At 42.3% G+C, this 13,003-nt stretch overlaps 1 protein-coding gene across 1 annotated transcript; it reads right to left on the bottom strand.

Annotated features, from left to right (window-relative positions):
- Positions 1 to 1,903: 1,903 nt before the first annotated feature.
- LOC149384813 (uncharacterized) lies at positions 1,904 to 2,974 on the bottom strand. Its single transcript, XM_089626165.1, has one exon. The coding sequence runs from the start codon at positions 2,972 to 2,974 to the stop codon at positions 1,904 to 1,906; it is 1,071 nt and encodes a 356-aa protein (XP_089482291.1).
- Between the last annotated feature and the right edge of the window lie 10,029 nt (positions 2,975 to 13,003).

Genomic DNA, 13,003 nt, shown 5'->3' with positions numbered 1-13,003 from the left:
CGGTTGTTAAATAGTCCAACCTTTTTATTTTATTTCCTTATCTCTTGATAGAATGTTTGGTTTATTGGGTCCCACTTGACCACCTTCGCACCAGGTACACCCTGTGTTGCTCGCGCCGACGTCGAGCCGGTTGTTGGTCCCCTTGATTTCTTAGGACCTTGGGAATCAGGTTCCTGTGGCGGACCTTGAGAATCCGGTCTCTGTGGCGAATCTCCACCAGAACCTGAAGCGGTCGACATCCTATAAAATGAAAACAACATTTGTAAATTGACATCGTATAAAATAAAACAACATTTGTGAACATACATCACAAAACAAAAGGGAACAACATCATACAAAAACGTGGGTGACACCACGGATATATTTTCTTATAAAACCTCACATATGGCGGAGGAAAACCGTGGTTACATAGATAGTTCTCATTCATCGTAATTACTACCTATATCAACATCAACATCTTCTCCCTAAAAAATGATGCATTTCTCATGATCATCATCGTCTTCCTCACCATCGTCAACGATATTTACTAGCTCAGCATCTTCGATTTCATGTCGATGATTCAGACGATCGATGTTTGACAATTCTATTGTCAACAGAATCGAGGCTGAGGTGGTGGGCTGTTTCTCCGATGGGGACTTCTTCAAGATGACCGACGGAACGCACGACCTCGCCATGATGATACCATTCTGTGTAGCCCGGGGTAAATCCTTTTGAAATTCTGATTAGTTGCAACGGCAAGATGTCGCACACAATGCGTTGACAATGTGTCCGACAACTTGCTTGAACACAGATATGGATAAACAACAAAAAGTGCAATAAACAAAGTACACAGGATATGGTTACCCAGTTCGGTGAATCACACCTACATCAGGGGGCACGCTGCCAGTGGAAAGGATTTTCACTATCTTGTAGTCAATAGTACACACAAGGTTTATATCTGATTACAATCAACAAATCAATAAAACCTAGAGACTATTACTACCAGTGATCACCTAGACAGGGACTCCCCCTGAATTTGAGCTCCGTCTCAATTCCACTCTTCGAGCAACCTCCCGGCTCGGATGACCTTCAGTCTTCAGTAGTACGTGAACGTTCAATCACGAAAAGCACAAGAACCCAACTCTCACATACATTCAATCTGTAGAATAGTGTTTGAGAGAATACACCACTCAAGACCAAAACACACAGCCTCCCAGTCCGCCGGTCTTGCACGTCTAAGAGTTCTGAGTGTTTGATCAAAAGTGTAGAGTCTGCTAAGGGAGAGCGCATGGCTTTTATAGCAGCTGGACAATCCTGGAAGATATCTCGGGTTTCCTTACCCGGCCTCAAGCGAATATCACAAAGTAAAGACTCCATCAAAGTGAATATTCTTGTAATGAAAACAGCAGCGAGGCAATAACTCAGCAATAAGTCACCAGCGAAGCAATCTGTCGAAACTGGAAACTTGCCTGATATACTGTCTGCACACACGAGGAAAGATGTCAATCCAGAAGTGGAAACATAACTCTCGACATCTTTCCATACCACTTGCACTAAAAAATAAAGCCAATAAAACAACGTAACAACAATCTCCCCCTTTGGCTATTTTTTAGGCAAGCACATCCAGGACCAGTTCTCATACAAGCGTCATAACTAGAAAGAGAGTCAAAATAAATGACCTCATGACGCCTCTCCCCCTGATTGCCTCAAAAAGATACCAAAGGCAAGGATCGACCAACACAGAGGGAGGAACAACAGCCTGAAAAGGGAATGAGAACTAGAGAAAAACAGCATATCATTCAACAGACAAAAGTACGATAAAGCTGTCTTACAAAGTATCCAAAACGAAACATATCAGTATGAAGCACAAAGGAATAGAAGCAAAAGATGTCTAGAAAAGAGAATATTACAGACCAGAAACGAATCAACCAACAGTATCCTGATCATTCTCAGAGACATACACATCATCTTCAGAAACAGAGTCTTCAGTGGCTTCAGAGACATGAGACCCAGTGGCTGGACCTGGCTGAGAAGAGGTGGCCGAGCACGGGGTAGTAAGGTCTTTGAGAAGAGCTTCACACTTGACTTTCCTGGATGAGAGAGTCTCGATGGTCTTTTTCAGAATCTCAACCTCTTCAAGGAGTTCCTTCACCACGTTTCTCTGAACATCTTCAGACATGGAACTCAAGTGAAGATTGCTCGCAGGTGCGTCAGATGTCTCGCCAGAAGGTCTGACAAGATCCTGAACATGTTTCCCTTCAAATAATTTGGGACTGAAGGAAAGGGCACCAGGACGCTTACCCACCACATCAGAACTCCTCAAGATGTTCTTGTTTTGATCAAGCAGAATCCCAGTGATAAGAGAGGGAAAGCCGATGGGAAGCTTTACTGCAAAAGACTTGGCATGTTTTGCCAAGTGATCAAAAACAAAATCACCAAAGTCGAAAGAGGAGCGAGTACCTATCTGAAATATGAGCCGAGCGAGATCTGCAGTGATGCTGGACCCATGAGAGGAGGGAGCCCAGTTGGCGATGCCAATGCGATATAGGACAGAGTACTTGACAGTGAGCTCGGCAGAGGGCAAAGTTCCCTTTGAGGGCCAGACCTTGGTCTCATTACCAGTAATTTCTTGCACGATGACGTCTAGAGAAGGAACTCGATCAGCTGTGATGATCTTCCCACGGCCCAAAAACTTGTTGATCACATCAGGAGAGACTTCAAAACAGTGACCTCTGACAAAGACCTTCCTGAACTCTGGGTCTTCTGGAGAATCAAAGGAAGAAGAGAGATTAACAATGAACTCTTTAACCAGCGCCGGATAGAACACACCAATGCCAGTGACAGTCCTCAGCATCTCGGCGTCGTGAAGAAGCTCCATAATGGCATCAATTTTCAGCGCCTCAGTGGACAATTCCTTTTCAGGAAAAATGGCGCGATGATAGACATATCTCCACTTGAGAACACCGTCTTCTTTGTGGAAGGAGACATTATCCATGGGAGCAGCAGGGATATTCTTTGGCAGCTTTTGCCCTCATACAGACCTCTTGTTTCCCAAACCAAGAGGGATTACAGAGTCTTCTTCTTCAACAACTTGGTCCTCCACACCTGGAGACAAGGGAGTCTGGGCCGACTTCTTCACTCGTTTCTTGATCATGCCCATCTTTTTCTTTTTCTTTTTCTGAGCCGGGATGGGGACAGCCGAAGAGCTTTCTTCTGGACACTTCTTCTTCTTCCTCTTCTCAGACAGAAGAGTGGATAAGCACACATCCTCATCTCTCTGAGTCTTCTTCTTTAGAGAAGCGAGAATGTCCTCTGCAGCCTCCTGAACCTGGTCTCCCTTCCTCTTTAGCCCCAGGGAAGATGTGGGCACATCTTTCGTGACATCTTTATTTAGGCCCATCATCCCTCCAATGACATCCTCAGGTGTAGGCTCATGAACATCAGGACGCGAATTCTTATCCCTAGAACTATCATCAGGGATATTAGGAGCTTTAGGGTTACCTCGAACAATCTTATGGGGGCTCTCAATAGGGGACTCTCCAGACCTTACTTCTTCTTCGCGATCAGCATCGTCTTGTCCCTTTTCAGAGGAGGAACTGCTGGAGCTTGCTTCTCCTGTGTGTCGGCGACGGAGAGGGCAGCTTTCTTCAGAATAGCGCTTCTGGCGGCAGAGAGAGATTGGTTCTTAGGAGGAACCGATGACCCAGTGTTCGCACCTCCGGCCTGACCATCGGCGCGTATGCTGGGTTTCAGACCTCGAACCCGGACACCATGCATGTTACTCTCAGCCCCAGGTTTCTTTGTGGCCACATGTTTCTTCTTCATCGTGGCTTTCTCTGACGGAGTGGTATTACTGATCCCACTTCTTGTCCCAACCATTTTGAATAAGATTTTAGGGAAACTGCCACAAAGATAACTGTCAAAATGGGTAAGAAAGCAAATTCGGGAAACAAATCTTAAGAGCGCCGAAGAAGAATAGGAAATTTCGAAATTCAAACAGGAAATAACTTCCCCTTCTTTCTCGGAAGAGTAACCGTCTGCATGAGTGAGAACATGGCAAGAAAAACGACGTCGCGACTTCAAGTGGGCCTTGATCGTTCCTAGGCCCAGAGAGACAACACTTGGCATTTTAGCCCGGCAAATCAGTCGAATGGGCCAACCAGATACATGGGCCCATGAGAGAAAAAAACACACCAGTAACATGAACAAGAATCAGCGAAGGATTAGTACATAAGTTAAGATCAAAAAATCCTCCGATAAACAATAATTGCTATTGATCAATAACACATAACCCAAGAGAAGATCTGAGATTTTCAAACCGGTTAGCATCCAAAGCCTTGGTGAAAATATCTGCAAGCTGTCTCTCGGTGTGAATGTATTCGAGTTTGATCTTCTTTTCTTCCACAAGATCTCGAATAAAATGATGTCTGATCTCAATATGCTTGGTCTTGCTGTATTGAACAGGATTCTTTGAGATGTTGATGGCGCTAATGTTGTCGCAGAATAATGTCATGACATCTTGTCCAACATCATACTCAGCGAGCATCTGCTTCATCCAGAGGAGCTGAGTGCAACTACTCACAGCAGCGATGTATTCAGCCTCAGCTGTGGACAAGGAAACACAATTTTGCTTCTTGCTGAACCAGGAGATGAGATTGTTTCCAAGATAGAAACACCCACCAGAAGTACTCTTTCTATCAACCGTGCTACCTGCCCAGTCAGCATCACAGTATCCCACAAGCGTAGAAGAGGTATCATAGGTATACAGTAAACCGAAATCAGCAGTTCCTGAGATGTACCTTATGATTCGCTTAGCTTGAGCCAGATGGCTAGCCTTGGGGTTGGCTTGATAGCGCGCACAAACACCTACTGAGTAGGCTATGTCTGGTCGGCTGGCAGTGAGATAAAGAAGACTGCCAATGATGCTCCTGTAGAGACTTTGATCAACAGATTCTCCATGCTCATCCTTAGCGAGTTTGATGTGAGTAGCGGCAGGGGTCCGTTTGTGAGAGGATTTCTCCAAGCCAAACTTTTTCACCAAGTTTTTGGCATACTTACTTTGAGAAATGAAGATACCATCATTCATTTGTTTGATCTGAAAGCCCAGAAAGTAGTTTAACTCGCCGACCATACTCATCTCAAATTCTGACTGCATTTGTCGAACAAAAAGATCCACCATCTTGCTTGACATTCCTCCAAAGACGATGTCGTCAACATAAATATGTGCTATCATGAGATTTCCATTCTCCTTTTTCACGAACAAGGTCTTGTCAACGCCACCTCGGGTATACCCATTCTGCACAAGAAATTGGGTCAGTCTTTCATACCATGCACGAGGGGCCTGCTTAAGGCCATAGAGAGCTTTTCTGAGTTTGTAGACATGTTGTGGAGAGCTGGGATCTGTAAACCCTTTTGGTTGAGCTACATAAACTTCCTCATTCAGGTACCCATTGAGGAAAGCACTCTTAACATCCATCTGATAGAGCTTGAATTGCAGGTGACACGAGATGCCAAGCAGAAGTCTGATAGCTTCTAGTCTCGCAACAGGGGCAAAGGTTTCATCAAAATCAACGCCTTCCACCTGTGAATAGCCCTGCGCCACAAGTCTAGCTTTGTTCCGAGTTATATTACCATGTTCATCAGATTTATTCTTAAAAATCCACTTAGTTCCAATGACATTTACATTGTCAGGCTTAGGAACCAGCTCCCAGACTTCGTTTCTTTCAAACTGAACCAGTTCTTCTTGCATAGCATTAACCCAGTATTCATCATCAATAGCCTCGTTAACATTTTTTGGTTCAATCTTAGAGACAAAGCAGAGATTACCAATCATTTCCCGGTAGTTAACAGGAGGTTTTGGACGAGTCTTTATTCCTTCACTGATTTCGCCAATCACCTCATGAGCAGGATGATTTTTCTGAATTCTTCAAGAAGGGATTCTCTGTTCAGTCTCAGGAGGGGATCCTTCATCTGGAACAATGTCGCTAACTTTGTCATCAGCATCAGTCCTGACATTTGGATTTCCAGTGGAGATGTCGTCCAAGGGGTTATCAGCATCTGTCCTGACATCTGGGTTACTGGGAAAAACTTCATCCTCATCATTAGGACTGTTAGTAACATCATGATCATCATCATTTATCACCACATTTATCGATTCCATTATAGTCTTAGTGCGTTTGTTAAAAACACGGTATGCACGACTATTTCTAGAGTATCCAAGAAATATACCTTCATCACTTTTCGGGTCAAATTTACGCCGTGGATCTCTGTCAGCAAGAATATAACACACCGAACCAAAGACATGGAAGTATTTCACATTTGGCTTTCTCCCCCTCCATATTTCATAATGAGTGCTGGAAGTACCTGGACGAATAGTAACTCTATTGTGAATATGGCAGGCAGTATTGAGAGCTTCAGCCCAGAAATGTGGTGGAATATTCTTGGCCAACATCATTACTCTAGCCATCTCCTGAAGGGTTCGATTTTTCCTTTCAACAATTCTATTTTGTTGAGGTGTGATAGGAGCAGAGAACTCATGTGCTATCCCTTCTTCAGTACAAAACTTAGCAAAGCTCATGTTCTCAAATTCTCTCCCATGATCACTCCGGATTCTGATCACTTTGCCTATGCTCTCTCCTTTTTCTCTCTGAACCTTCTTACATAGAGCTTCAAAAACAGCAAAAGTATCAGATTTCTCACGAATAAAATCAACCCAAGTGTACCTGGAGTAGTCATCCACACAGACGAAAACATATCTCTTCCCTCCAAGGCTCTCGACCTGCATCGGTCCCATCAGGTCCATGTGGAGAAGTTTCAGAACACGAGATGTGGTAAGATGTTGCACCATCTTGTGGGACTTCTTGACCTGTTTCCCAATCTGGCACTCACCACAAATTTTTCCTTCGACAATCTTCAGGTTTGGGACACCGATGATAGCATTCTCAGAGACAATTTTCTGCATACTTCTGAGATTTAGATGACCAAGCTTTTGATGCCGCAGCTTGGTTTCGTCAACTTTGGTCAAGAGACAATTGCCTGTTGGTACGGGGGACCACATATAGCAGTTGTCACGAGATCTGTTTCCTCGCATAAGTTCATCCTGATCTTCATTAATCACCACACACTTATCACGAGTAAAGTTGACATGCAAATTCAGATCACAAAGTTGACTAATACTAATAAGATTAGCAGTAAGTCCTTCTACCAACAAAGCCTCAGTCAAACAAGACATACCAGGATAGTTTAATTGACCTTTACCAACAATTTTGGCTTTGACTCCATTTCCAAAGGTAACATGGCAGTTGGAGTAAGGTTTTACGTTGGTCAGGAAGGTGTGATCCCCAGTCATGTGGCGAGAGCAGCCACTGTCGAAGTACCAGTCATTCCCGGTGGAAGCACTCAGAGAGGTGTAGGCAATATTGGCACGATAGGAGGTATTTTTCACTCTCCATTCCAGTCGAGTAGCAGGTTGTTGATGAGAAGAGACATTTCTGTGAATGGACCTGTGCTGATGGACATTCCTCCCATACAAACGATAGCAGAAAGGACGGATATGTCCCTTCCTTCCACAATAATGGCATACCCAACGAGGTCTGTTGACAGGAGACCTGTTTGGTCCAAATTGATGATATTGAAAAATGTCATGAGACTTGTTGTTACCAGATGGTTGAGGCAAGTTTCGTGACTTCTGGCTAGTCTGCTTTTGAGGAACGAACGTAGTCTGGGATGATGAAGCTCCATGTGTGTATCCAAGTCCCTTCATGTTCTTCGCGGGTTTGCCGATGTTGAGGATTTTGTCAAGGCTGTCAGTCCCAGAATTCAGCATTCTAACAATTTTAGTCATGTGCTCGAGTTCGCCATTCAGACGACTGACTTCCTTCTTCAGATCCACAATAGTCTCCAGAAGCCTCGCCTTATCTTTTGTCAAGGTAAGGATGAGAGCACTCTGTTTGTCTAGAATCTGGGATTCCTCAACCCATTTGCTGTGAAGGGTATTGTAGGCTTCATTCATAGCATCGTCAGATAGTTCATCATCAAGAACATATTTCTGAGAGCACTCACCAAATTTATTAGTAGACTCATGAGTATGGATAGAAGCAGTAAAGGCTACAAAATTACTTATCTGATCAGAGTCGCTCTCTTCATCTTCTTCATCCGAAAGAGTAGCGTTGTATCCCTTTTTCTGTTTCTTGAGGAAGTTGGGACACTCCTTCTAAATATGTCCAAAACCTTCACACTCGTGGCACTGAATGCCTTTGCCTTTCCCATTCCGTTCACCACTTTTACTATTCCTGTGAGGATAAGTGTTTTTCTGGAAACGTTGTTGGAAATTGTCCTTGACATCTTGTGAGACATTTTTCCCATTCATCTGGTTGAGTCTTTTCATGACCCTGCCATAGTTTTTTGCAAGCATAGCAATAGTATCGTCAATATCATTGTCAGAGTCTGAATATACCTGATCCCTTGGTTCATGAACAGAACTTTTGAGGGCCATTCCTTTTTGTTTCTTTTCCACCTTAGGGAGAGAGAGCTCAAACGTCATGAGAGATCCCATTAGCTCGTCGAACTTCAACGTCTTTAGGTCATGGACTTCCTCAATGGCCGTGATTTTCATCTTGAACCTAGAGCTCAAAGCTCTCAGGGTTTTTCGAACAAGGTCTTCATCTGTCATTGGTTTTCCGAGAGAATAAGATTCATTGGCGAGATCACGAATGCGAACGTTGAACTCAGCGACAGTTTCGTCCTCAAGCATCGTGAGAGCTTCAAAATTGGTTGTGAGGTACTGAAGTTTTTGTTCCCGGACCTTTGTAGTTCCCTCATAGGCAACAACAAGGATTTCCCAGGCCTCTTTGGCAGTAGTGCAAGTATTTATCAACCTGAAAACATCTTTATCGACACCATTAAATATAGCATTGAGAGCACGGGAGTTACCAAGGGCCGCCTCATCCTCAGTGAGGGTCCAGTCTTTCTCGGGCTTTGTTCCAGTACGAGCTCCTTTGTCATCTGTAGTCACAGGAGCTTCCCACCCATGTATCACAGCTTTCCATGTTCGACTATCCATGGACTTCAAGAAGGCGGTCATGCGTGCCTTCCAATATCCATAGTTGGTTCCGTCGAGTACTGGAGGACGATTGACAGAACCTCCTTCTTGGGAACTATCCATAATAGGCAATCAGAAAGAAAATACAGGAAACCACCTAAGAGATCAAGGTGCCCGCTCTGATACCAATTGAAATTCTGATTAGTTGCAACGGCAAGATGTCGCACACAATGCGTTGACAATGTGTCCGACAACTTGCTTGAACACAGATATGGATAAACAATAAAAAGTGCAATAAACAAAGTACACAGGATATGGTTACCCAGTTCGGTGAATCACACCTACATCTGGGGGCACGCTGCCAGTGGAAAGGATTTTCACTATCTTGTAGTCAATAGTACACACAAGGTTTATATCTGATTACAATCAACAAATCAATAAAACCTAGAGACTATTACTACCAGTGATCACCTAGACAGGGACTCCCCCTGAATTTGAGCTCCGTCTCAATTCCACTCTTTGAGCAACCTCCCGGCTCGGATGACCTTCAGTCTTCAGTAGTACGTGAACCTTCAATCACGAAAAGCACAAGAACCCAACTCTCACAAACACTCAATCTGTAGAATAGTGTTTGAGAGAATACACCACTCAAGACCAAAACACACAGCCTCCCAGTCCGCCGGTCTTGCACGTCTAAGAGTTCTGAGTGTTTGATCAAAAGTGTAGAGTCTGCTAAGGGAGAGCGCATGGCTTTTATAGCAGCTGGACAATCCTGGAAGATATCTCGGGTTTCCTTACCCGGCCTCAAGCGAATATCACAAAGTAAAGACTCCATCAAAGTGAATATTCGTGCAATGAAGATAGCAGCGAAGAATATCTTGCAATGAAGGCTCCAGCGAGGCAGATATCTTGTAATGAAGACAGCAGCGAGGCAATAACTCAGCAATAAGTCACCAGCGAAGCAATCTGTCGAAACTGGAAACTTGCCTGATATACTGTCTGCACACACGAGGAAAGATGTCAATCCAGAAGTGGAAACATAACTCTCGACATCTTTCCATACCACTTGCACTAAAAAATAAAGCCAATAAAACAACGTAACAACACCTTTGTTTAGCAGATGATGCCTTACAACCCCAATGTCGTGCCATCTCACGTTGTTGCAAGGCTTGCAAGGACATCGATATTCGTAATTATCGTTCGGAAATCTTCTTGCAGCGCGGATAAATTCATTAACTCTAATTTTATACTGCAAGGACAACCGATTGTTCTCGGTGATCCAATCTCTACTTGGATTGGACATTGATTTCGCTAAACAAAAGGGAAAAAGAACAATTATTAAGAGTTGTTGCTAAGTGACGAAGACGAATGAAGTCGATTACTTATTGCTACGTGACGAAGATCAATGAATGAAGATGAGATTATGAATTTTATGTTATTTGAAGTCGAATTGAAAAAATTAGGGTTTTGAGAATAATAGACTGGAAACTCAATCTAAATTTCGGCAGAGTTTCCCCTATAATACTAACAAACCAAAAACCTGCAAACTCATTTAAAAGCATATACAAATCATCCAAAACTATCCTAATAATCAACTAAACCCTAAACAGAACCTCTGTGGCTCGTTTACAACAAAAATACAATAATCTCAACTCATTTATAAAAAAATGTGTGAAATAAAACTACATTATACAATAACATAACTAATTTTAATTTCATGATTAACAATTTAACACATATCATTAAACTAATTACAATTTCAATTAACCTAAACTAATCAAAACTAAACAACCTAAACATATTATTAAACTAATTACAATTTCAATTTGACAATTTCAATTAACCTAAACTAATCAAAACTAAACAACCGAAACATATTATTAAACTAATTACAATTTCAATTTGACAATTTCAATTAACCTAAACTAATCAAAACTAAATAACCTAAACATGTAAATATTAAACTAAACAACCTAAAACTAATTAGAACAAATTTCAATTAATAAATTAATTACAAATCAATTATAAACTAATTTCAACTAACTAACTAATTCATTACAAATCAATTATAAACTAACTAACTAATTATAAACTAAACTTCTAATCAAAATACTAATAAAATTATGAAAAATACCGGTCGTCGGAGGGGCTGGTCGCGCGGAGGGGCTACAGCGGAGGCTCGGGACTGGTCGGAGGGGCTGCAGCGGAGGCTCGGTGCTGGTCACGGAGGGGCTGGTCGTCGGAGGGGCTGCAGTGGAGGCGCCGGAGGGGTTGGTCGTCGGAGGGGCTGCAACGGGGCTGGCCGGCTCGGTGCTGGTCGTGGAGGGGCGGCTGGTCACAAATCCGAGCATAAAACGAATAAAAAATCATCAATTTAATCTCAGAATCACAAAGCCCCAAATCCACTTCATAAACCCTAATTTCGGATTTCATGATTTAGGAAATTTTGAATCCTTACCTTGATGAAGGAGACGAAGAACACGACTCAGCTTTCTTTTCCCGGCGATCTCCTCTTGGTCCGGCGTCTCGGTGGTTCACGGCGGTGGTTGTTCGTCTAGGTCAGAGTCTGGCTCGAGGGGTCGCGCGAGGAAGAGGCCGGTTCAGATCGAGTCTGGCTCGATGGGTCTTCGGGGCTGGTCGTCGGAGGACTGGACGGAGGCTGAGATAGAGAGGGTAGTGGCGGCGGTCGGAAGCTGAGAGAGAGAGCGTAGTGGTGGCGGTCGGAGGCTGAGAGAGAGAGCGTAGTGGTGGCGGTCGGAGTGGTGGCGGCGACGGGGTTCGCAGTGTAGTGGTGGTCGGAGAAATTGCTTTATATAGAGAGAAATCGGAGAGAGAAATCGGAGAGAGAAGTTTTTTGGGTGTTTGGCTCGGGTAGAATGAAAACCGAGCAGCTTTATATAAAGAACTTTGAATTTGGGGGCATGGGTGCGACAAAGTCGCACCCAATGACTTGTGTCAGTGCTTTCGGGTGCGACAAGTCGCACCCAATGATAATTGATAAAAAAAGGGGGGAAGTTTGGCCGCGGAAAAATTTAAGTCATTTAGGTGCGACTTAGTCGCACCTAATACTTTGGAGAAAGTATTGGGTGCGACTTCATCGCACCCAAAAGTATTAACACACTTTTGGGTGCGACAAGTCGCACTCAAATTCACAAAAATTCGCGAAAATTTTCCAGCGCTTATTTGATTTTTGGGTCCGACTATTCGCACCTGAAAGTCTTTTTGGTGTGACTTTTAGGTGCGAAAAGTCGCACCCAAAAGTCATCCGCACCGGAAAACTATATATGTAGTAGTGTAAACTAAACAATAATGAAAATATGAAGAATCTCTAGAGAAACAATTCCATATATATTAAGGATCCTAGGTACTAAACAATAATCCAAAAACGTCAAAACAATTCACTTAGTTTTTCCTCATCATTTTTTTAAGTTCTTATTTTCTTCTATAGATCCTAATTATATGTAAAGTTATATTGGAAACATGAATATATATTAAGGACAACCGAGAAGATAATGATATTTTTTTGTTTATGGGTGTTATTTAGTTTGAAGAAAATTTGATAGAACTTTTTGTAAAGAAAGTTTGAATAATTTTCATTTGTTATTTTTTGTTTTGTTCAAAACACTAAATATTTAATTCTAAAGATTTTGACACAAATATTACTAATTTCTTGTCACTTTATTAAACTCAATCAAAACTTAAAAATTGACAGTTTTACTAAAATTAAGATTTTTTTTTAACAAAAATAACTATCGTGGCCTTTTATTTTATTTTATTTTGTGACCGACTTGTCACGAAAATTTAAAATCCTTCACGTAATATAGAATTTTTTTTATCGAACTGCCACGAAATTTTATATTTTGTTATCGATATATCATGAAATTATGAAGAATATTACAATTTTTGCAAAATTTATTCAGTAATATAATAGTTAAATTTTAAATTTTGATTTATTTTAATAAAAATAATATTTATTTCAAAATC

The sequence above is a fragment of the Urtica dioica genome, chromosome 9, assembly GCF_054948205.1.
Source record: "Urtica dioica subsp. dioica isolate 48M chromosome 9, U.dioica_male_clone48M_v1_H2, whole genome shotgun sequence".
NCBI classification, from domain to species: domain Eukaryota; kingdom Viridiplantae; phylum Streptophyta; class Magnoliopsida; order Rosales; family Urticaceae; genus Urtica; species Urtica dioica.
This window is presented reverse-complemented; position numbering and strand designations above follow the sequence as displayed.